Genomic DNA, 25991 nt, shown 5'->3' with positions numbered 1-25991 from the left:
CTTCCTTCTCTAGTGAAGGAGTTTCCTTCCTTCACTACCTGGCTGCTTCTTGCAAGAGTTTTGGTGACTCCTGTTCTGCTTGTTTAGATAACCTAATAGATACTGTAATAGATTTAACCTATTTTAATCAGAATCTGTTCCCCAGCCGCTTTGGGGTCCTTTTTTCTTGTTAATCTACCCAGGACCTTGGTAGTGGCTGTTTATGTGAGCCACAAGGAACTTTAAATGTCAGTGGTCAGAAGATAGGAATTGCTAGCTAGGTTTTGCCATGCAGTGTCAGAATGAAGCTATCACAAACGTTGACAATTTTATTGCTCATGGAAAATTCTGACTGTCAGTAATGTAGCTGACGAGTCTCGCTGGCTTTCCTGCTACTGCAGCTTTGGGGAAGGTAGGCAAGATCTCTACGACAGACTACTTTTGAAGTAGAAGGATGGCCCTCTGTGTCTGTTCAAGTTCAGAGAACTTCTTTTACATCCTCTTGGGCTTCCCTCTGTTTGCATCCTCAAATCCAACCTGCAATGCTTCAGAAGTGGATAGATCATGTTGAGAAGATAAATGATGGATTTATTGAGTCTTGAGTCGCACTGTTACGTGTGATCACTGGGGGGAATTTTTATCCAGTTGTGTAACTGTAAATTTCCCCTAAAAATAAATCTGCCCAACTGTACTAAGCTATATGGCATTGTCCACCCTGAGGGACTGATGGTTAAACTAAAGAATAATGATTTGGTTGCCGATACTAAGTTTTAAGTTTCAAGGGCATACAGTTATGCTGACAACCCAAATTACTTTTTCAGTAAGATATTACTGCAAATAGCCGATGCACAGTAAAATAACTGTCTGCCTACAATACATTGTAATTTGAAATACGAGTTTCAGTAAAATGAGCTCATTTAAATACATGGGGTTTCTGTTGGTTTAGTCTGATGTGGTTTTGTTTTGGCTTATCTCATCTCACAGATCAGTTGCCCAGCTGCAGCGACTAGAACAACTTGATTTAGGAAACAATGAACTTTATCACTTGGTAAGAGAACATGCCACTGAAAGTGCACGTCGGTCTCGTTTTACGCATCGTTTAGATTAAATAGGTTGTAGTGTGTCCAAAATTGAGGAAAAATGGACGGAGGGGAGAATCTTTTTATCCGTACAGATGAATTTTGGCAGTGAGTTGGTGTTTCCCGTATGTGCTGGGTCTTGTTCACTACAATACTACTTTACCCAAAAAAACTGCAGCTGATCGCTAGAAAATGAGAACGCTGCACAGAGTTTTTCTACAGAAAGGAAAAGGAGTGGAAGGGCACAAACTCGTCTGCACTTGCAGTTACGATGAACACACGGGCTTCTATGGGGAGCTGGATGGGCTGAGCACAGATGGAAGCTCAGCTGTTTCCAGGGTGGGAGTAGGAATCTTTGGGAAAGGGCTGAGGCAAACTGTTGAGGATTGTGTGGCAGATAGATCTACCAAAAGATATCTGTCATCTCCCTTAAGCTGACTCAATTAAATGTTGGATTTGCAGTAGATTAAGAAGGTGCATGCAAATTGTTAGTGCGTGTCAGGTAAAGTATGATAGTTTAAGCTATAACAATCCATTTGTAGGATGGAGTTGCCAAATGCTCACAGTCACCCTTGCTTGCTGCATTTAACCATGGTACTTCTAAATAGTGCTTGGAATAAGGATTGGTTTACTCAGACTGTAATTATTGGGGTAGCCATTTGGTTTTTACTTGAAGCTCCTGTGTTACTTAACATTATTACTTTTTATGTTATAGCCAGAAACAATTGGTGCACTTTTCAATCTTAAAGACCTCTGGTTGGATGGAAACCAATTAGCTGAAATACCTCAGGTAAAGATGACCGCCACTGATACTGTTTTGAAGATGCTTTTAAAAAGAAAACCTTTTCATTCATACTTAAAGGGAGGTTATCTATAATTGCATAGTTTTCTCAGTTCACTTTGCCTGGGTTTGGTTTTGGATATGTAAGGGTTTTCTCTTAATAAGTTCCTCTGCAAGGGATTGTATATCCTATCATACGTTTTCAGATATTTTCTTTTAAACATTTTGGCAAAGGAATTGTTTCCTAATAGGCACATTGTTCAGTTTATAGGATGACACATCCTCTGTTTACAGTCCTGGCCCAATGATCAGGGACCCACTAATTGGCTGAACTAACCCTCACCTTTTGTATCTATCTAAATTGCAGTTTTGACAGTTTTGAGGATGAGTCCTTGTTTTTTTACAGCGATCTTCTTCCGTTCAAATACAGTGTTTGGGAGAAGTACAATGATAGAACTGTTGCCATAAATAGAAATTTTGATTTATGCAGGCAAATCCCCCATCTGACATCAGTCATGGGATGAGGGGCCTTAGCATTTAAAGCTTACAGCACTGTAAATTCCCATTCTTAAGAGCTGTGATAGTGTGTGGGATGGCTTCTTTTCCCTCTTTTTCCTCTGGAGCCAAGTTAAAACTTGTTTTCCCCTGTTCCTCATGCGATTTGCTGTTATTTGCTGAATTGATCTCATTGTCAACAGTGTAACTTGGAAATCAGTTACAGTTTAGTGGGCTTTGTTGACTTTGTTGTCGTTGGCTGGGCCAAATAATTTTTTAAGTAGATGTAGTTAAACACTGATAATCATTCATAAAAGGTCAAGTGTGACTTAGGCAGCTGCTTTTATTGAAGCTGGCCATTATTGTGTATTTTGTCTAATGTCCAAAAGATGAACTTGTAGGATAAAGGGTGTGTGTTTGTGTTTAATGAAAGCTTCTCTTGGGAGGCAAACATTTCCAAAATAAAAAGACTGATCCTGTGGGTTAGGATCACGGCCGTCACTGTATGAAAATTTCATATATGTAAAAATAAAGGATACTTCTGCCCCAGCTGTTCTGTTCTCTGAAAGATGATTCGGATGACTAAACGAGAACTATTCAGAGTGTGTATAGGTATGTCTGTGTACATAGGGAATGGGAGGGTGCTCTGATGGCTAACAGGGACAAAGCTATTTCTCTGACAGACTTTTAAGATAATTGGCAGATCACCATTGTAAAAAAAAAAAAAAAAAATTAAGTAATCGTTAATAATTGTAGGTGATGGCAGTATAACTTGGCAGTTCAAATATGCTTGCTAGAGCAATTCTCCCAATTCCTATTTCTACATTTGTTGCAGTTGAGAGATGTGAAGATATGAAATCCCTAGATGTCATGGCATGTTGCTGTATCAGCCAGGAGAAACTAATCCTAATTTGCCTAGGGTTAATTGGGAGGGGCAGACTTTAATTACGTGGAGGTTGATAATCTGGAGTTCTGAAAGAACAACTTTGCAGTCTTGACTTGAGCAAAACTCCAGTTTTGGCTAGTGCTTGCCTGGGTGTGCTCAGCATACCCGGTCCTACTACTGGAGCCAGTCTTAATAGTTAGAATAAGAAACTGTGACTGAATCACTTGGTTGGTTTAGCATATGTAAAATGTAATTTTTTATTTTTTTTTTTTTTCCCCCTGCATTTAGAGGTCATACAAAGAATGGTCAATTTAGAGGTCATACAGAGAATTGTTTTTCTTTCTGGAATTTCATTGCGTTGGTACATTTTTCAAATTGCTTTGTTACGTGTTTGGGCATGACTTAAATTTTTTTGTCTTGTATCGCAGGAAGTGGGAAACCTGAAAAACCTGCTTTGTCTGGATGTTTCTGAAAATAAATTGGAATGCCTTCCTCAAGAAATTAGTGGTCTGGCTTCTTTAACAGACTTGCTTGTTTCTCAGAATTTACTTCAGGTCCTACCTGATGGCATTGGTAAGTACAAGGTGAATGCTGTCGCACAGAACCATTTAATTCACTGTAAATTGGAAGTCATTTGTTTTCAAGTCTTTTGAAGTCTTTTTGTGCAAGAGATGAGCTTGTCTCGGCTTTTTTTTTTTTTTTTTTGGTGTCTGTGTGCTTAGTATGAAATGCATAGCTCTATTAATTTCGCATTTTAATAGTCTGCATAATGACTACCTCGTAATCCTTTTTTTGGCCTTCACTTGATACAAAATAAAAGTTAATATATTCTCTCTGTTCCTACCGTGTCCACGTCACTGTCATAAGTCTTTAACATTGTAAAATTCTAGCTTGTAACATGCTGTAGGTCCCTTGATAAGACTGACTGACAGTATCACTGCAAAAAAGACTTTGTTTTTAGTGGGGAAGTGTAATTATCTTCAATTGGACAATGTGATTAATCCCATATTGCACCCAGTAGAAGGCTGTTCCACCTTCAGCCCAAATCTCCTCACCCCTGAGGATCCAAACCACAACATTTCTGTGTCTGACCCCTTAAAACAGGTTTAATAACTGAGGAATGTCTTCTGAAGCATTCCCAGTGCCTTTTTTCAGGTAAATGCTTTTACCCCTGCCGTAGTTGTGACAAGTAGTCAGCAAGGCATTGTTTCTCTACTACTCATCAGCTGTTTTTTCTGGAGAGTTTCAGGTTGCAAAAGTGTGCCTTGTCCTTGCCAGGACTTTTTATTTTCTTTTTTTTTTCTTTTTTTTTTTTTTTTTTTTTTTCCCCAAAATAAAGGTTTGGGGAAGGCAGAGTTGTGAGTGTGGTTTAACTGGGAATGTGGAAAAGAGTGGACGGACCTTCCCCCTCCCTCCGTATGCTGTATGAGCCTAAGAAAAGATAAATTTTTCTCTAGAAGTTAAACCTGGGGGAGTGGGGTGACTGCTGCGGGTCCTACAGTTGGCTGGGGTGGGTTTGGTAGAGAGTTGTGGCAGCTCTCCCTGACCGGTACGGTTGTTGTACATCAGAAATGGAGCTGTACCTTCTGAAAGGCTGCAGCCCGTGCAGCCTGCCGGAGGGGCAGCTCGTCTGTAACGCCAGCTGGTGAACAGGAGGAGCTGCTGCTTCTCCAGAAGCCCGTTAAATGGAGATCCTCTGCCGGGGAAGGCGATTGCCAAGGGCCAAGCCATTTCAGGCCAGGCCTAAGTTTGCACGTGCATTTTGTAACGCTTTTCTGGATGTGATTTTGTTACAAAGGCAAAAAAAAAAAAAAAGTTGCTACTTATGTGAATGTAGTAGCTTACTTGTGTTTGGAAAATTGGGTAGGGCTACGGCACTTACTCCTTCTGTGTAATATTGGAACTTACTATGTGAAATGGAGAAAATCTGGCATTGTGGTTGGAGTGAACATGGCTGGTCTCTGTGGAAGCTCCTGGGAGGAGCTCAGCTGACCACCGAGTCCTTGGTTGGGTTGGTGGATCTGTAGCGCCCTTGAAGCAAGGCTCTCACCAATGCCAGCAGGTCAGGTCGGCTGTGGCCGTGTCTCACCAAGTCTCTAAAGTCCCTAGTGGAGGTGACTGCAGCACTGTCGGGCAGCCTGTGTCAGTGCTGCACCACTTCCCAGAGAGGAAGCTTCTTCTCATGTCCAGCTAGGACCTCCCGTGCTTTGATTTGGGGCCATTGCTGTCTTGCCTGCCACTGTGGAGAAGAGTTTGACTCTGTCATGTCTGTAATGGCCCTTCAAGTAGTTTTGGGCTGTTCCTGAATGCCTCCTTAGCTGCTTCTTTGCTGGAGTCCACAAAGTCAGCTCTGTGACCCTCAGCTCTCACGCGCCCTGGTCATCTTGATAGCTTTGTGTTGGACCCCCATCAGCATCTCGCTTGAACTGGGGAGTCGGTATGGGGGGAAGACAGGACAGGACATAAAACTGAGCATGATTTTAGAGGTGTGGCCTCACTGGTGCCAAGTGGATGGTGACTTCCATTGATCTGCTGGCTGTAGTTCTCCTAATGTAGTTTAGGAGGACACTCCAGCCAGTGTTTACTTTATTTCCACTGAGAGCTCACTGCTAGTTCATATTCAGCCTGGTGCCCACCATGGGCCCCAGGTCCTTTCCAGGAGGGCTCCTGTACAGCCTGTCACTTCCCAGCCTGTACCAGAGCATGGGTTTATTCCACCCAGGTGCAGAGCTCTGCACCTTTTTCTTGCTGAAGCTCGGGCTTCTATTCAGGTTGCCATCTTTCTGTGTATCAGCCATGTCTTCATGATTTGGCATCATCAGCGAATTTGATGTGCCAGCCTATTACAGCTATTTTGGACCATGTGGGGGTGGGCAGGGAAGTGTCAGCCGCTAGTGATGTCTCCTGAGTTCTCTGTCTTGGGCTCTGCCTGGGTTACCTCTGCTTTGCACTAAAGACCATTCTGGTATAAAGGAGCAGAACAAGGCGAGCTTTCTGCTCTGAAATAGTATTTTGTCCTTCCTGGGGAGATGATCTTCAAAGAAGTTTGACTTCTATTCTAAAAAATAAACTTGGGTTTCATGTCTGACTGACCGGGTTCTATATTAGGCCAAAGAGACCTTGATGCTGTTTGGGTTTGGGCTGTCACTTCAGTGCAAGCCTTTCTTACGGTGGCTGAGTAGGTATAGATGATCTTCTGAACACTTCCTTATTAATAAACATTGTCTAGTTGAGGAAAAAAATAGATAATTTTCTCCTGTTTATAGGCCTTTGGGTAGACACGTCCTTGACATTTACATGGCGTAGCATTCAGACTGCAACTTTAATACAATTTAATATGCTTAAATATTGGGTATGAATATTTATATTTAATATGAATTCAGTGACGTTATAAACTTGCGAAAATAGTGTAAGCGCCAAGTGAAGCAGTGCTTGAATTCTTTTTTTACCTGAAAAAAAAAAATTTTCATTGTGTTAGAGGACTTCTGAAGGTTTTGCAGCAGAATGATGAAGCAGGGTATCAAAGGATACTAAGCTAAAACAAATGTGTTGTTCTTTCTGCCCAGGAAAACTGAGGAGGCTCTCCATTTTGAAGGTTGATCAGAACAAACTTATTCAGCTAACAGATTCGATTGGGGACTGCGAAAGCCTTACTGAATTAGTTCTAACAGAAAACCAACTGCAGGTAAGCGTGGTCCCGGCTGCCCAAATGGCTGGCAGTAATCAGTTCCGCTGCTAAGCGCTGGAATCACTTAGCTCATAAGGCTGCTCACCGTTGCTGCTGTTAAGTAGCGAGTTTCTTTTAAACGCATCTTATTTCTAACCTGTTAAACGAATGCTGAAGATCAAGTTGTGCGTAGTAAAAAATCCTCCCTTCCAAAGGCTAATGCAATTACGTATTCACTCTTGAATCTTTCATGGCCACTAAGGGAACTGGAGCGCCTGGAGTGCAGGTATCACTTACTTTGTTGTGTTTTTCATGCGGAGTTTCTGCCGCGTTGCGTTGTTGCCAGTTTTTGCTGTGCATTATCTGGATCAGACTTGCTGGAGCTGAATAGAAGCCCTGAGCACTGCAGAGCTCCTGTTGTACTGTTCCTTGCTCTGCTGATCTGCTCCAGCCAGGTATTAAATATGGTATGTGGTCAATTAAAACAAAATTTTAATGGACTTCATTCCATTAGGCATTTCCTTCCATTGTTTTAAAACTGCCTTCACATTGACATTGACAATTGGAGAGTAGAAGTGTTTACAAAAAAACTAGGTTTGAGCATTTCTTAAGTTAGGTTGGTGCTTGGTTGAGTTAGGAGCTCAAGCCTGTTGGAAAGCTACCTCTCCAGGGGTCAGGTCGTAGCACCTAAGTTAGAAGCTTGCCTCTCAGTTAGTTATTTTGGGAGCCTAAACTTAGATAATATGGACATTCTGCATACATGCTTCTGTTAGCATCTATAATCTTAGTGCAGAGATAACTTGAGTGAGTTTGTGTTAGGAACTGACATTCCTGGACATCCCTTCTGCAAGAGAAAACCTTGGATCTCCTTTGGAAGGCCTGGTAGTAATGAGGGTTAACTACACTCCGATTTTGAAAATGGATCGGTCTATTAGTTCTACTAAATTGAATAAATTCTATTAAATTAAATAATCTATTAAATCTATAAATAAGTCTATTAAAATTAATTAATTTTAAAGTGAAATAAGTTTTGTTCTGACTTAGTGAATTTACAAATTCTGTTCACATATTCTTTTGTTTTTGTTGGCACAGTCATTGCCAAAGAGCATCGGAAAACTAAAGAAGCTGAACAATTTGAATGCCGATAGAAACAAATTAACATCTTTGCCCAAAGAGGTAAGTTTTGTGTAATTATCTCTCACAGATGTGATTATACAAACAGAAAATTCTTGATTTCAAATGCCTGCAAGAAGTAGCAGGCAGCTTTGATCCACAGGGTATTCTTCCCAAATGGATCGCAACCAGAAACTTGTCCATTAGATCTGAACAGCATAAATCTGAACAGCAGCTGTGGTGATTTGCTGGCTTGGAAGTGCAAAATGTCTTTGCAGTTGAACAAGAAGGCTTGGATCTAATTAGCTTGTAATTAGTAATTCCCAGTGTGGGTGTCAGGTCCAGCACTACTTGAAAACTGGGAGTTCTGTTAGAGTGAATGCATTTGAACATCAATATTCCTCTTCTGCATATAGTATAAAAATAGTGCCAGAGTTTTCCTCACCTCACTCTTGTGACCAATAGCAAAGGGAAGGTTTCATATTCTGAAAAATGATTCAGAGACTGTTTTGACAGTCTTTTTGGTTTTGGAGATCTCGGGACTCCTTTTGCCTTTAAATGTGAGGACCCGACGTGACCGAGGTTACTGATACCTCAAATCTTCTAGCTATGATCTCTAGGACTTCTTGTCTATTGTAACAGTATATGGAATGAAATGAGGCTAGAATTTCTGTTGTGAAAATAAATATAACAAAGGCCTTACAAGTTTAGTTCAGCAGTAAATTCTGGAAAGAGATCAGGGGAAGCAGTACGCTGTGATTGGAGCACAAGACTAAGAGTTGGTTCTGCTTGTGCTACTGTTTCTCTCTGATTTTTGTCCAGGTAGTTCTCCCGCTTAATTTTCCTATCTGTTTCTGATGTGCGACTCTGAGGTCATAGCCTTTATTCACCGTTTTCAGTCACTTCAGGAGCAGGTGGCAGCAGATGGATGGGAATTGAGAGGAGTATCAGCTCTGGCTAGTGAGCGCACACTTTTGCTCAGGTCCACTTACCTATGGAGCTTGGTCTCCTCCTGGGCAGGAAGTGTGAGGAGGAAGGAAACTGGTTGGGAACCAGGAGATGGGACAGAACTGATGGTCTGAAGAGGAGGGATCGAGCAGGGGCAGAGGATGCTGCTGTGGCATTGGCAGTAACAATTCCAGTGGCCCAGGTCTGAGCTGCCATACGTCGGTCACCTAATTGGGGCTCCACGATAGCCCTTATTGCTCCTTTACAGATTGTCTTCTAAGAGTATGTTTGACGGGAGGGGAAGGTGAGGGAGGGAAGAGAAGATGTGAGTACTGCAGCTCCTCTAGAAGGACAGTGTCTCCTCTGCCGACCTGATGCTGGTTCTGACCAGAAAATTGCAGAGGGTGTACCCGGACTGGTTGCATAAATGCAAGCAAGAGGCTGGACCTTGGGAAAACCGTGTTTCTGGGTTGGGATATGATGGCAATTTTGATCTTGTTCTCATTCAGCAGAAAACTTTCCATGTCTTCACAAAAAACTTAATAATACATTACACAGGTGTCCTAAACTATCTGTACTTGAGACTCATACAGTTTTGTGTCTAGTCCACCTTTAAGCAGAATTGTTCTGAGTTTGTTATAGCATGTAAAGTCTTACTGATGCACTTTATTTCCAGATTGGTCATTAATAGCTTATGTAGTGTATAAGCACTAAAATGGTGCATGAGCATGTAAGCAGTGTGGGTTGGAAGAAGCAGGGACAAGAGCAGGTGAGAGGAGAAGCTCGGCTTCAGAAGCAGGTGGAGCGGAGTGAATATAGAGTGTGTCTGTCTGGGGGGAATACAAGGGTCAAGGGCTCGGTGCACACCAATAAAGGGATTGATGCTGAACAAGAAACTAGAGGCTCGGAATCGGAAATGGGTTTCAGAGGTGTAAAGCGTTGCCCAGTCAGTTGGAGATATCAAAGGGTGAAGTAAAGAACGTGTGTGGAGAACATCAGTGCATGTGACAGAGAGGGGAGGGGACACCTGCACAAGGGTTGGAATAAAGTCAGGGATGAGTCTGTGTTTGAAGGAAATGGAAGGTGTTATCTGGAATGAGGTGAGCTGAGGAGTTGCAGGAAGTCCAGGAAATAAAGGTGGAAGAGGGTGGTTCCCTGAGAGCTTGGCAAAGAAACAGAGGAAAAATATCTCCTTGGCACCCGTGTCTTTGAGACAGACTTTTTTTTTGTTGTTCTTGTTTTCCTGTAAAGGTCTCCACACCTATCTCTTTCTCATCAGAGCAAACGCTTTGAAATTACGTTAGCATAAGATTTCCAGAATGTTTCATTAAAGTGTGTTTTGCTCTGTGGATTTTTAAAATTTTTAAAGGAAGTCAGTCCTTCTCCAACTGGAGGGTCATATCCACCCTCTGTAGCGGTGGATTTGAATTCCCAGGTGGTAATGGTAACAAATAGACATAAACAACTGATGCAATGATTTATCTCAAAAATACTGTTAATACGCATGTATTGCAGAACTTACCATCGAGCTAACAAGACCTTTCAGTTTCAATTTTTCACGTTTCGGTTTCAATTCCTTGTGCTTAGGCTGTGCAATAAAACACTTCTCTCTCTAAGTCTTTAGATGCCTGCCCAACAATGCTGAAATGTTAGTTTCGAAACCAGAAAAAAAAAAATAAAAAAATCTACTGCTCTCTGCTCATGTTTTGTCTGTTCCTGGAGCTGCATTTTTTTATGTAGTATTTTTCTTTACCGGTGGCTTTTTGCTTTAAACCAAACGTGAACATTTCTGTAGTACAAGTTTTCTGAGGAATTCAGCAGAGTCACATTTCATAGGTCTAAAAGAAGAACGTTCTCGGTGAACAGAGTGCACAGGTATTAGGAGTACTGTTCCCCATTAGACAAAGCAGGCAGAGGAGCAGCTTCAGGGGTGCTGGTAATGGCAAAGATCCCAATGCTGAGTTTCCCTTCGGATGGCAGGGAGGGAACAATCTGGTGTCCTGGTGAAACGTTCAGTTTCCATTTTCCTTCTCATCATTACTGACTTGGAAAAAAATAACACAAAATTCATCGGTAGAGCACTTAAGGAAAACTGCAAAATGCGTCACCCTTTTCCTGTCTGTTGGAAGGTGCTGCTTAACAGTGAGAACTATTTATTTTCATCTCAAACTGACTAATTAGTATTTAAAGCCAGGCGCGAGCTTCTGACAGCAGTCGTTTTCAACACCCCTGCCTTGCTGTTGCTGCGTCAGATGTCTCCTGAGATAGCATGGCGAAGATTGGGGTCTCAGACCTTTGCACGTCAATCAGTGTTAGCGCTTACTCTGACTGTACACAGTCAGAGGCGGAGTGTGCACTGCAGAGATTCTTGCTCGCTGTCTTCCCCCTCTTTTCCCTTCCCTCTTGTTCTTTCTCTGCCTTACAGGGTGCTAGAACAGCTGCGCCTTTGTGGGCTTCGTCCTTGCAAGAAACGGGGGTGTGGGACAGGCCTTTACTGGTTTATGTTGGAGAGGGACAAAGACATATAGTCCAGTAACATGTATGGAAAAAATGGAACTCTACTAGGGAGAGGAGTATATGGAAGCAGTGTCACATCTACCTGCTGGTGTCTCTGTCCTTCCCTCCAGAATTATTCCTGTAGCAAACACAGCTTTTATAGATACAATGGCAGAAACGATGTGCCTGCTCTAATATAACCTGGTGAGACGATCTATGATTTCTAGCTTTTTTTGGGGTGATACAGGGCTTTTTTGCTGGTTTCGGTTGTGGGATTTTTTTGTTTGTTTTTTGTTTTGTTAGCATTGTTTACTAGTATTGGATTTTGGGTCAACTTGTCAAACCATTACATTGCCAGATTATTTCAGGGCACACTTGTAAAACCAGTCTCTGCCTTTTGGTGTAAGATCTCTTGACTTGGGGTTATTGAAGAGTTTGTATGCAAATACCCCTTCAAAGTTCCCTGGTTCAAAGGTTCTTCTGTATCTGATGCTGATACATAAGGTAAAACGTGGAACAGCTGAATGTCTGACCAAGACTTTGAGTCACTGACAGATTGCATCTTCAGTGTCTCATCTCGCAGCACGGTCTTTCTCACTGAACTGGGTGGCGAAACAGACTTCGGCAAGAACTGAGAATGTCTAAACCTGTTCATAGTTACAAATGTTTTTCCCCCTTGAACTTGAAAGACCTGCCTGGTGACTCTTTGGTATTGAAATCCCACCCTGGCACTGGAACGCTGGTGAAACTGGTGTGTTGATTTTGGCACTTGCATAAATAGCCTCCTTGGAATGTTTTCCAGTTCATGTGCTTTCGTTAATGAGTCTCTACAACCTGTAGAGATCTGGTAATGTGTTCTTCCTGGCTCTGAGGTATATTGTGAGAATTTTTACTACAGTAGGTAAAACTGCAGGTTTGTTTTGTGGGGGTTTTTTTTGGCAATAATTGTGCTTTTTGCATTTTTCTTATTTTTTTAAAAAAAAAAAAGTTGGGGACACTTTGTTGTTTCTGGTTTTAACTTCTGCTGTCTCATCCCTTCCCTCATTTGTGTAAAAGTAGCTGTTTGTGTGTCTGAAAGGGAAAAAAGGCACTAAGGAAAAATGCAGGAAAACTCATCTTGAGTCAGAGGGCAGAGAAGCAGTATTGCTGTGCTCCTCCCATACTGTTCACCAGTGGTGCAGGGGATGTTGAAGTGAGTTTGCCAAAGAGTTTCCTAGCCAATTTAAAGTTAATAATAACTGAATAATAGCTAATAATAGTGAATTGGGCAGTTTCTCCCACCTCTAAATGTATTCTGTGCTTCCAATTAAAGAATTAATCTATTGTATCTGGGGCCAAGGAAAATTCTGACTTTATTTACTTTGAATCCAAGCAAAATTTCGGTTATGACACCCTGGATAAGATTTTACAACGCAATAGGAACTGTGTTTAAATTCCCAATATATTTATCAGGGTTGTATAAACCTAGTGAGAGTTCTTGATTCTGACAGCTGTATTGAGAGTTGAATAAAAGAGATGTCACTGGACTTTAACTAGTCACATGCTAAAGATGATTCATTGTAGTATTTGTCATAGTGTCATTTTTTTTTTTTTTTGCATTGCTTATATTATTGTGAAAATATATATATATTATATATTTTATATTATATATATATATATTATTGTGAAAGATGCTAACTGGTAAAGGACAACAGAATTGATTCATAGCTTTTGAGCAGTTAAAAGATGCCGAGATCAAAAAGATGATGTTCAGCTAACGTAAGGAGATTTAAGAGTCATTTGGATGTGGTGTTGGGGGATATGGTGTAGGGGAGAACTTTGTAGAGTAGGGTTGATGGTTGACTCGATGATCCCAAGGGTCTTTTCCAACCTGAATGATTCTATGATTCTATCCTTTTACGTTTCCCACTTTTAATTTGTGTTTTGGCTTTAGAGCACCAATAATGTGAGGATGTGCCATTGTAATCAGTAAAATTTAGTCTGTGGTGATGAATGACTGTAACTGCCAGCTGGGCTCAAGGGAGGGAGTTTTTGGGAGGGATCTAAATGGGAAGAGAGGGATGAATCTGCACGCTTTTCTTGGGTTTACCTCCAGAAAGCTGTGATCGGTATCATCGACAAGAAAAATCAAATAGCAACCACCAGGTTATTGCAATAGGGAAGCACAGGAAAGGTCAGATGTACTTCAATAAAGGCAAGTGTAGGGTGCTGCACCTGGGGAGAAATAACCCCAAGCACCAGTACAGGTTGGGGGCTGACTTGCTGGAGAGCAGCTCTGAAGAGAAAGACCTAAGAGTCCTGGTGGACAATAGGATGACCATGAGCCAACAATGTGCCCTTGTGGCCAGGAAGGCCAATGGCATCCTGGGGTGCATCAGGAAGAGTGCGACCAGCAGGTCAAGGGAAGTTATCCTCCCCCTCTGCTCTGCCCTGGTGAGGTCCCATCTGGAGCACTGTGTCCAGTTCTGGGCTCCCCAGTTCAAAAAGCACAGGGAAGTGCTGGAGACGGTACAGCAGAGGGCTACAAAGATGATTAGGGGCCTGGAGCATCTCCCTTTAGAGGAAAGGCGGTTTCTGGAGGGCTGTTTTAGATGGACTGGCAGTGGGTATGTGGATGGCAAAAAAGCAGGAGGCTGAAGTGGTGAACACTGGTCGTCGGCAGAACGTAGAGCGGAGTTGTAGCAGCCAAGCAGACATTCTCTCTATGTGTGCCCAAGTCTTACTGCTTCTCCAGAACAAGGAAACTGGTGGAAAAATAAGCCTCAGTTTGAGCTAGAAGAGCAAAAAATTCCTCCAGGGGGTAGAGTTTTGTGTGGAACCCACAGAGGTTCTAGTGATGTTCATCCTCTTGACGCAAGACCACCTGAATACCAATAAGCAGTTTTGTTCAGACTTTACAGTACCGTAAAATCGGTGATCTCAAAACTAGCACTTCATAGTAATGATCATTTTTGGCCTGACTGATGCGTGGGTTTTGTTTTTGTGGTTTTGATTTTGTTTTTTATCTAGGCTGATTGTTCTTTGGAGATGGTGTGATGAGACAAGCGAATAACCCTTTAATTAAAGTTGGTAGAATGAAATAAATTCTCAGGAGTATGAGTTAGACATGCGCAACTCATTTGAGACCTTTTCGGGATGCCTAGCTCACTACTGAAGAACGTGAGGACTTCTTTAAGCCTCCAGTCTTTGGAGCAGTTACTCATGTGCCTAGAACTAAGCAGGCTTGTCCCCATCAACTGAAGTCTGTGCTCGAAATTAAGTGTGTGCTTAACTGTTCAATGGGCTTGTGGTCTCAACTGTGTACTTGGTGCCTGTGCGGTGGTTTGGCAAAGTCTGTTGTAAGCATGTGATCAAACCCTTGGGAAGCATGGCTCTTTGTCACTTAATGACTCTCAGCCAACCCAGCGACGTTCTGATACCGTATTACTTCGTGGTGGTCACAGCGATGTTTTTCTTTCCGCATGCCATTCTAGTGTGTGCACTTTGCCTCAGTGGTACCACTTCATGTTAAGGTTTTGAGGTTTTCAAACATTGGACATGATGTCTTTCTGTACTGCTGAATGGGTGCCATCTTTTTTTTGAAATGACAAAGATTTTATTATTTTTTTTAAACTGTCAGCTTGTCTTTTTTTCTCTCTGTGATATCTCACCTAATGCTGCTTGTTAGATACTGCCTGTATTTTCTAAAAACAGTTTCATAAAAAACATTCAGTATTTGTTATCTCCCCCCACTACTCTATTAAAAAAAAAAAAAAAGGTTTTCACTACGTCTGAATGGAACACCACCTTTGAACGGTTGCCTATTCACTGATAAAGCAGAGTTAAAATAACTGAAGTCAAAATAACTTAAGAGTTCTAACCCTCTTTGGCAGTAAAAGAATGTATGTTCTGTCTCCATTTGTTGGCATGCTCTTGTCCAGTATGGATAAAGAAAAATAAATTGAACATCTCTTGTATTTTCTTAATTGTTAGCCGCTTGGAAAATTATGGGTCAGGTAAATTGATAACCCTGTAAGTATTATTCAGTCCACGGTTCTACTGTTACCTTTCATTAAACTGCTTTAAATGCATGATGACTCAGGCCGGCTGGTTCCACTGCTGCATTTTTCCATTGTCAAAAGTACAGAAGTTTTGGGCTCATCAGGGCTGCATGGCTTTACTTCGTTCGTTTGGCGAAACTGTTTGGGTCTCCATACTCCCAAGACTGAATAATGCAAACTTCATTCATGGAAAAGCAAACACTGTTGTGTCAGTTAGGGGCATCATTTGCCAGCTCATCAACATTCACTAATTGTATCTCTTGCTTTACACAGCTCCTCATGTTAGATACACCAATTAGACACTTAGTGTGCATATATATATATATATATGTTGGGTTTTGTTGTTTTTAAAAATTTTTTTCGTATATGGCACTGTATTCTGTGAATGTGTCAGGGCACAGTATTTAAGAATCTATACACGCTTTAAAGTGAATAGCAGAATTACTGTACTAAGAAATGTTTGCTCGCTGTTTAAGCACTGGTTTCTAAGGGCTTTGATTCACGAGCTAAAATGACTAAGAAGGTTGCTGCTCCTAGTGTACAGGCAGGGCTGGGTAAGCTGACACTCTTGTGAAATAGCTGCATCTTAGAGTGCAGTGATTTAAAGGAAACCATCCCAGATTTTGTTGTGTCAAGAGAACATTGTGCTATAACTTTGTGCTGTAAATAGCTTGTGAATCAGAAGCCTTGAGCAGCTGATCACAGCTTTCTTCCATTAACATGTATTTATGACACAAAGGAAGGTGAGTTGGGGTATAAATGCTCCCATTTGTTTGTTTTTTTTTCTCAGTCCCAGTTGCATCCTTTTAAAAATGTCTTCTTTCTGTGGTAAATAGTGTAGGTTAAATCAGCATGATTTTTACTTTGATTAGTGGAAAAGCTTTTGTGGTATTTGTCTGCAATCTCAAACTTGGGTTTGGACTGAATTGTGGATTTTGCAAAGACGGAACTGACAGTTATTTACAGCACACAAATAATTTCAGCTCAGATTGGGGGACTCCTGACCAAAGCGTAGTGACATGTTGGCTGTATTGTGACAGAACCTTCTTACGCGTGTATGATTATAGAAGTCCTCTAATTTTTGAATTAAGATCTTTCAGTAGGTTTGCTGTCTGTAGTTAGCTTCTAAGTCTGCTTAACTTGAAAGCTTCAAAAGGTGTTGGGATATTTTGCCTCTAATAAGTAAGAGAAGAAATATATATATTTTTTTTTCCTCTTCTCATTGGTGTGTGTTGGAACTGGCAAACAAACATCAGTACTTTTTGAAACTCTGTATGATAAGCAAACAAAGGTAAGTTTCCTTTGTGAAGAGGAACAAAGAGTTACTCGCAGCAGCTTTCAAGTTGCTAAAACTAATAATCTTGGTGTTTATAGGAGTAGTAATTGCCATCTGGAACAAAAGGGTGGAATGTGGGATTTTTTAATCCAATGTAGAGGGTTTCTTTTTTACTGAAAATATGTACCTTTGATGCAAAATGTAGATATTTTAAGGGTTAAGACTCAAAAATCCCATTTTATACACCCAAAAATTAGCTTGGGAATACAGATACTTATGTTTGGATAAACTGGTAGCGACTGGTAGATTAAATTGGCCAGTCCATACGGGAATCATATTGAATTAGATGCTTCTAATAAAACAAGGCATCAAAGATGTTACTCAAAGTCTTCTACTTTTTGTGAACTCTTCATTACTCTTTGCAGACTCAATAAACATTGGGAGTTGATTGGTGTATTTAGCATTTTGCCTTGCCTAAAGCCCTATTGCACTTGCTTGTGTCTAAAGTTACTGTGAGAAAAGGAAGAATTAATATGTAAAACATAGAGCTAGAAAAAGTTGAAAGTCAAAGCTAGTATTTTTTGTGAGGGTTGTCTGCAAAGTGCCATCTGTGTGGTTACTGATCTCTTCCTGGCGTGGAAGGCTCTAGGAGGTAGCTACAACCTGACCTATTTGTAAAGACATACGTTATTTGCAGATACAGATGTTCAAGAAACTGCTCCAACAGACTCGCTTCAGGTCAGACTTCTTTTAAGGTGACACTTGTTTGCAGCCTGTACCTCTGGGTCAAGTGTCTGGCAGGCATCGTAACTTGAATGCGCTATGACATATTAACGTGACCTGTACTGCATGCCTTTGTTTATGCTGTTGTACTGCAACAAAACCAGACTTTTTTCTTTTTTTTTTTGTTTTTTTTTTTTCCCCTCTTCTCTAATGTAGATTGGGGGGTGCTGCAGTCTTAACGTCTTTTCTGTACGTGACAACAGATTATCTCGAATTCCCTCTGAAATTTCACAAGCCGCTGAGCTTCATGTCCTGGATGTTGCTGGAAACAGGTAAGAGATTTTTGCATCGTGATGTTCTTTTGCTGAATTTACTTAATTCTTTCTAACAACAAAAGATACTACATCTAAGAATGAAATAACAAAAAACCAATTACGACTTCTGTGTTAGCATTACTGTTGAAATTGTCAAAGTACTCTTCCCACCTGGCCCAAAGTAGCATCAGTTGTGTGTTGTCGTGAGTATGTTTTCTGAATTGCTTTGTCCCTGAGGAAAAAGTAGGCTTTTTTCAAAAAAAACAGCCCTCTGGATTTCTGCATTAAAACTGAGAATCTAGGCAATTTGGTAGAGCTTCTGCTGAAACTACCAGCCTTAATGTCAAGTAACACTAATACTGAGTTTCTTAACTCAGAGATGCAGTGCAAGTAACAAATAATGCCACTTTGACCTTGTGGTTTCTCATGAATGAGAATTATATGCTTCAGACACTAAAATGCAACAAGGAGTGGATTGAAACATAAAGCAGCAAATTAGTTTAGTTGCTTGCTAGGAAGTTAAGTGGGGATTAAAAAAAAAAAAAAAAAAAGGAAGAGCAAAATGGCATCTCATGTGTGTAATATAATTGTCTGATAGGCACCGACATATTTCTGATCTGGCAATTGTGTATGTATCAGGCTCCAGAGCAGAAGCAGCTGTCAGCCTTCCACTGTGTTTTACGGCAGTAGAAAAAGCTCAGCATTGCTTTATCTGTTATTCACAACTACAGGGAATTACGGTATAAAATTAAGCTGCAGATTCTTTTTAAAAGAATAGGATAATTGGAGTTGATGACTACTGCAGTGCTTTCTATTAGAGGCTTTAATCTCGATCCTGTTTATTCCCACTCAGGGATATATACTTAAGAGTCGACTTCATGACTATTTATTAAATCTCGTGGAGATTGTCCTAACTTTTTTACTCCTCTTTTTTGAACTAGGTTGACGTATCTTCCCCTCTCGCTGACTACCTTAAAGCTGAAGGCTTTGTGGTTGTCTGATAACCAGTCTCAGCCTTTGCTGACATTTCAGACTGACACAGACCCTGAAACAGGAGAAAAGATTTTAACATGTGTATTACTTCCTCAAATGCCTTCTGAGCCCGGTTGCCAAGGTAAATGCCTAGAGTCAGTTTTTCGTTATATATAGAAGTACTTCGTCTTTGTTTACTGTGTTGTCTGTTACATAAAGGTTTGTAAAGCATACATAAGTTCCAGTGAGCAAAGTAGCGAAGTTCTGGTTGAATTTTAACTTCTACGCTTTTTTGGGTAGCTATACGAGTTTTCAGAAGACTTGAAAAATGTGGCTGAGTGTTATTGAAAATACAACGACATCAGCTACAATAAATAAAATATAGACCTGGAAGAAGAAGACTTAATTCTCTCATTCTGAGGCTTGCCAGTGGGCCAAGTAGTGGTGTCCGTATTTGTGTACATTAATTTTACGTCTTAAATACATATATATGTAGTGAAAAGTGGTGGCTTTCCAGCTACAGGCTCTTTACCAGAAAAATGCTTGCGTAGCTAGTAGTAAGCAGTAGACATTCTACTTTTTAGCAAGCTGATTTTCTTTCAGGCACAGGTGCTGTGCAGTAACTTTATTCTGTTCATCAACAAGTGTAGAATTGGAGTATAAGTTGCTTTTACCTTTTGTGCTGAAACTTGCCTCTGGGTTGGCTGGGTTGCTGCTCCAGTAACTTCTGGATCGTTTTTGTCCTCAAGCTTTTATAGCGATGTGTGAACGTTCGAGGGGATTCATCTGAGCTAATATGTAAACTTTTGCTGTAATCACTGGAGAGTAATTTATCCCATCCAAGAATAAACTTTTAAAAGAAATCACGTGGATTCTTCTCCACTGAGTACAAAGAGGGCCTGAGGAGAAAAGCTCAGCGGTATCGTAGGTACCCAAACTTACCTAGATTAATTCCACTCTTTGAATACTTTACAGCTGGAGCAACTAGAAAGCATTAAAGCAGTAGAAGTGTAGAAATGGCTCTGTTTTACGTCAGCTTCTGGATTTTAAAAATGCAAATTGTATTAAGAATTAAAATAAGTAAATGAATTAACCCCTTTAGATTTAGAGAAGATGAAGCTAGCTCAAGAAGAGTAGCTGAGGCAGACTGACTTTCTCTAAAAGCCTCACTACTAGAAATTAGATTTCCTCCTCTCCAAATTAATCTCATGGCTTCAAGGGTAGAAGGCTTGGAATTAAGATTGTTGGATGTCTATGCCTGGCAATACTAAAAGGATGAGGTCAGTAAAAGCAATGATCCCGTGTTATGGAATGCCATTTAGGGAACTTGCTAACGTCAGATGGCAGCCATGGTCCAGAAGAAAAGTGTGTATAGTGGCAAGTATACTAAATTATATAATCAGTACTCTAAAACTGCCACAAACCTGAAATACTCCAAGTACAGAAGTTTCTCGTTGATACGGAAACTATTTATTATGTGTTCTTGATAGCAGAAAATGCATACAAGTTTTGTTTTCTAGCAAAAAAATAGAAATAGCCAATTGTGAATCTCGGATGAGTGATTGGTTGGGTATTGCAGTTTTTAACAGTATAGCATGTTGATGTTTTAGACTTGCTGTGACTCTTTAGTTATGTTTTGCTGTTCTAACAGATAACCTGCCACGATGTGGTGCACTGGAGAGTTTGGTAAATGAAATGTCAGATGAAACATGGAATGAGCGGGCAGTGAATAGAGTCAGTGCAATTCGCTTCTTAGAAGATGAAAAAGATGAAGACGATAATGAAATGGTATGTTTTCCGAGCCTCTGGATACCTGCAGACACTGTGACTTTAACACAAAAGTGTAAAAGTATCTAAGCTGTGACTGCATGTTACTTTGCATACGTTTGTAGCAGAAACTGTTCATGTTGACTGCTGAAACTTTTCATATTGACTTAAAATGCCTTTTTTTTTCTTTTCTTTTTTTCTACTTTGAATATAACTTTCGTGTTCTGATGTGGGACAGTGTTTTGCTTTGTTTTCCTCTGTCTGCTCAGGATGCTTTATTTCCAGAAACAATATAGAATCTTTCCCTGCATTTGTGAAGCTTTACTGCCTGAAAATATATAAAGTCTGATTTAAGACTCCAGCACTCTGGCATGTGTCTCCACTAAGTTTGCCATTGTTTGTCTCTCTTAATTTCTATTTCAAATCTCTTTCTTTCTCCTCTCTTTGCTACTTCTTTTTATTCCCTCCACCACTTGCACTGAAACAACCATAGTGTCCATAAACAGCACGAACATTGATCATTAGTTTCCCACTTAAACAAAGGATGTGGGAACATCTGTCACTGTACTTATAAGACCTCTCCTTTAAGTTGGGCTCTGCATGTCCTGAAGACCAAAATGCAACGTGATCTTTAGCTTTACTAAGTTTCATTGACAATTAAAACTCAATGTAAAGATTAAGACTACTTCAATCAGATTTTCAGCATGCTTCTCTGATGCTCTGAAAACTTGCTCGTGGTCCTCATTAGAGCTCAGCTTGAGATACTTCAGGGCACTCTCTGGATACAATCCAGCACACTAGAAACATGGTCTTACTTTAAAAAGTGGCTGTAAAAATTCTGTGTTAGTTGAGATATGAACATTTAGGTTTCCAAGCAAGGTGGCTGCTTAATCCAAAGCAGCAGAAGCTAAATCTCTCTGATAGGTGTGGTTCGTAGACTGACTGATAAGGGGATTCAGAAGGATGCTTCTTAACAACTGTGCCAACCTGAGAATGTCCATGCAATAATGAGGGCTCAGGTGTTAATGATAACTGCTTTCAGTCATGCTGTTACAGCCTGACTTAAGGCTAGAACCCTTTTAGGGGGGAAGAGAAAGTTTGTGATCCTGTTGGGGAGGAGGAAGGGCAGGTTTCCAAAGCAGTCTTGACCAATGCACCAATTGCAATCTTGACCAATTTACGGGTCATTGGTTCTACTGTAGTCTGCACAGTTTACATGTATACCAGTGAAAAGTAATTGCATGTATGTATGTATTATGCTGATACATATTTGTGCAATTATTCTTGGTGTTCTGTTGGTCTCTAATCTGGATGCTAACTGGGGTTTTCATAAATATTGTTTCCCTTGTAAAGGTTTCAGCACAATGACGTTAGAGGTTCTTGTGTCTGAGATGGGAGAGAAATGCTCCTTCTTCTTCCTTTCGAGATATTTGTTCTCAATTGAGGAGAGAACCAAACTGTGTGGTGGGGCTGGAAGGCGTACAGAGCTCCACACAAACACGTATTTGACAGTGTAAAGAGATCTTGTGGGATTCTTTCAAAACCAGCTGAATGGGTTTTTTTTGTTTGAAATGTGATCTTTAATCACTTGAATGAGAAAAAAAATAATTCCCAACTATATTTATGAAAGCATCTTCACTTCATAACTTGTAATTGTTCTCCACTTGAGTGGCTTTCAGATTAGTAGGTCAAGAGATGAACAAATTTGCTCCTAGACAGTTCTTGAAAGCTCTTTCACTGGCTCCATAAACAAGCAGCTATGAAAATAATGTTCACCGTAGAGCATTGTAGTTAGAAAAGGAAAAGGGGGAAAAGAAAAAAAATTGATACCTAATATTTGGTATGTGAATGCTAAAGCCTTGAAAGTGTATGTTGTTTTTCAAAGAGATGAAGGCAAAACCACTTATTGCGCTGTTTATTTTTAGAGAACACTTCTAAGGCGAGCCACTCCACACCCTGGAGAATTAAAGAACATGAAAAAGACAGTGGAGAATTTACGGAATGATATGAATGCTGCTAAAGGACTGGATTCAAACAAAAACGAGGTCAATAATGCCATTGACAGAGTGACCACTTCTGTGTAGAGTCTCATCTCCAGGTTTTACCTCCTGTGTCTTCCCCTGCTGTTGAAATGTTCCTGTCGTCTTCTGGGACCTCACTGAGCCCCTTTTTGTTTTTAACCAGAACCTGATTCATCGTCTCCATATCTGTGAAAAGTGCTGCCCACTGGAAGAAAGTGCCTTATTTCATCCAGGCAGTGAACCAATAATTTCCAAATCAATATTGTAATTTTAGTAGTTCTAGGCTTTTTTAAGTATAATGCACTACTGTATGCAAAATACAATATTTTTGTCTTAAACACAGGGGAAATAATGCTTTTCTTTTCCAGAGTGCTGGGGTATCTTTTTCCCAGTGGCTGGATGTGCTGGTGAGAAATATAGTTTTGTGGAAAATTGATACACTTTTTTTATTTTTTTGGCAGCTCAGATGGTGTAAATTTTAAATTTTTGTATAGGACTTTCATAACAAAATGATGTATTTCATTTTTAAGAGAAAATTTATCTTGAGCGGTACATATTTTAGCATTTGTGGAAGAGAACAAGTTTCATGGACAACTGTATTCATTCATTTGTACCACCCATTGTGCCTTACTGTGTCTTGTATGTCATAATAGTCTTAAATATTACAATTCTTGAGGAAAGTGAGTAGATTTCAACTTGTTCTCCTGTTTTAGATATATTTTTCTTTTTGGACAGTAATTTGTTGGGATTTTTACAACAGAGAACTTATGTTTATATCATGGGATTTTAGGTCGTGAAGCACAAATGTTAGTTTTGTTGTAAACAGAATTAAGATTAAAATGACCAAACTGCTATTGTTTATTACATAATGCACTCACACTTTAACTTAGTTGTAATGAAACATCTTGGTTTGGATGCTGTGTTGCATTGCAGTCACTAGAAATTCATGCTTCCGTTGTTTTTTTGGTTTTGTTTTTGTTTTAAATGTGCCATCTGTAAAATAACTTGAAAAACAGCACGATAGACTTTCAGAAGCACAGTATGAAACTAGTTTTATGTATTACGCAAGAAAGCATGATTCTTTAAAGTGCTTTGGTGGTTTTATATAAATATATAAAACCATAATAAAAAAAAAATCTTTAAAAGCTTCAGTAGATTTATTGTATCATTAAAATAGCAATTAAAGTATGTATGAATTAATACTGGAATTTACTATCATTGTTACTGTGTTGCACTTCCAGTGGTCCAATGCTGATTTCAAGGTCTTATTAAATCTGTGGGTTCTGGTTTGTTTATAAAGGTAAGTATTTACTGAGTTGAATTCAGTAAATAATAGTTTTGCAAAAGGCTGGTAAAGGTTGATTTTGGTGTCTCTGGGTTCCGTATGTGCCAGGAGCTAACAAAGACCACTAACCTGTTAAGTGCAGGGAATACTTAAGCAGTGTGAGTGCAGAGGAAAGGTTTGACATAATTAGTGTGAGCTAATGCAATGAACCCAAACTTCAACAAAAGGAAGCACCCAACACTTGATGTATGGCTAACCACGTCCCTTCTGCTGCTGAATGTTTCTTCCAGTAAGTGTTGGTTTTATGAGCGTTTCTGGGAGAAGATGGGAAAGGAAGAGATCAGGGAAGTCATAATAACTTCTGTGTTAAAATTAGTAACTGCAATCTTTGATAATATTTGTAATTTAACTTTTTAAATTTTGGTTTGGAGATTTTTAAAAAAAAAAAAAAGGGTACTGCTTTTTGATATTGGGCAAGTAGGTATGGCAAGCAATCTCCAGATACTCAAATCTGTCTTGGCAAAATGCATTACTACTTGTGATTTTTTTCTAATCCCAAAGATTCCTCATTTAAGCTTCGAGGCTGGTCTCTTTGCAGAAGCTGCAGCAGGTTGATAGGTGTTAGGTTGGCTCAGGGGTAGCGCAATTTCATTCTTCCCAAGGCTGAGCTTTGCCTGTTGTTCTTGGCAAGCTGCTGTTAAAATAAAACCAGAAAGAAAGTTAAGTTTTTGTACAATCGACTCCAACCTTGGGTAGAATTTTCTTTTTAAAGTACTTACTGGGATTGGCACAACAAAAGTTTGAAAATGTAGGAAACTGTACCCAGAGTCCAGGAAAACCTCAGCAAACCCATTTGAGATGAAAATGAGTTCCTAAAAAAGACACACCAAAGCCAGAGGCAGCAAGACTCTGAGCTCTGTGATGATGGTTTTTCATTTGGAAGCTGTGGTTTGGTTTGGGGGGTGGTGGTGTGGTTTGTTTGGTTTTTTTTTTTAGCATCTGCTCCAGATATAAACAGGAGAGCTGCGACAGATAGATGAGATGAGTGTGTAGAGCCTGGATTTGGGCCTTGCCTAACCTGCCACCAGATGAAAATCAATGAAAATCATTAACTGCATGTGTTCACCTACTGCCTCCTCCTGAAGTCGCAAGAAGACGTAAACCTTGTCGTAGCTCTGTGGTAGGTGCTTTATCGCGTCCTATCACTTTATTGCGAGGGAGTTGCTTTTTGTACACTCCGGCAAGCTTGTGGAGACTGCGCCGCAGCCCCAAAACCAGCCAGAAGACAGGCACTACTTGCTGCCTCGGCTTTGACATGAAGTAACTGCTCAGCCATCAACTTATATATTTATTTGAATAGTGGAATGAATACTTGTTTTGGTTTCTCTGGCTACAGAGAAATGGATGAAGGCTTGTTGCCTTCATTTGGGACAGTTTCACGTTCCCACACCCTACTGCCATCTCCTTGTGGTTGTTGCGGCCAAAGGCAGGTGTTAGGAATTGCTTATTGAAGGTGTTTGCCTCTGTTCATTTGTGAAAGAAAATAAATTGAGCTCAGAACAGAATCCATCAGTTGCTTGGTGACAGGTTAGAGGAGCTGAAGTCCCATCACCAAACCATCCTGCTGCTGTCCCCCCAGAGGAGCATTGGTGTTCCTTGCCTTTCACTGCCATCTGTCTTCACTTTTTGAATCTCCGTGGTGAAAGTCAGGATTTTCGTTACGTTTTTTCAGTATCGGGGGGGATCTGAAAGAGCGAGTGTATTTTTCAATCTTCTCCACTAAGACTGTATAGCGCTGTGTCTCGTTAATGTCTTTTGTTTATGCTCTTTGGGTGAAGCAATGTGCAGGTGATTCGGCAGTATACACAATTCAGGGCAGGGTGTTTGAGTCTGGCACTAAGTGCATTTTTCCAGGCTACTGAAAACTTGAGATGCAACAGCAGCTGCTGGTGGTGTGGAAGAAGAGCAGTTGAAGTGTCATTTCATTTTCAGGGCAGAAAAGATGCTTGGATGTGTGCAACCAGTGACAAGTGGCTACCGTCTCTCTCCCCCAAATCCTAAGTGTCTGGTTCACATCACTTTTATTATGGAAGAGTGACTTACATGTCGTTCCACCTGATCCAACCTCCAGCAGCCTAGACTCCAGCAG

General features: G+C 40.4%; 1 protein-coding gene across 1 annotated transcript in view; it reads left to right on the top strand.

The window, feature by feature from the left end:
* Positions 1 to 23704, top strand: part of LRRC1 (leucine rich repeat containing 1) — a 74385-nt gene extending 50681 nt beyond the window's left edge. The window contains exons 6-14 of the mRNA XM_074154057.1: positions 964 to 1027; positions 1774 to 1848; positions 3649 to 3793; positions 6787 to 6905; positions 7980 to 8063; positions 17700 to 17815; positions 18739 to 18911; positions 20421 to 20557; positions 22462 to 23704. Coding sequence (XP_074010158.1) covers positions 964 to 1027; positions 1774 to 1848; positions 3649 to 3793; positions 6787 to 6905; positions 7980 to 8063; positions 17700 to 17815; positions 18739 to 18911; positions 20421 to 20557; positions 22462 to 22620 — 1072 coding nt within the window. The 3' untranslated portion in view covers positions 22621 to 23704. The remainder of the gene's footprint in view (positions 1 to 963; positions 1028 to 1773; positions 1849 to 3648; positions 3794 to 6786; positions 6906 to 7979; positions 8064 to 17699; positions 17816 to 18738; positions 18912 to 20420; positions 20558 to 22461) is intronic.
* Positions 23705 to 25991: the final 2287 nt, after the last annotated feature.

This window comes from Numenius arquata, chromosome 9 (genome assembly GCF_964106895.1).
Source record: "Numenius arquata chromosome 9, bNumArq3.hap1.1, whole genome shotgun sequence".
NCBI classification, from domain to species: Eukaryota; Metazoa; Chordata; class Aves; order Charadriiformes; family Scolopacidae; genus Numenius; species Numenius arquata.
This window is presented reverse-complemented; position numbering and strand designations above follow the sequence as displayed.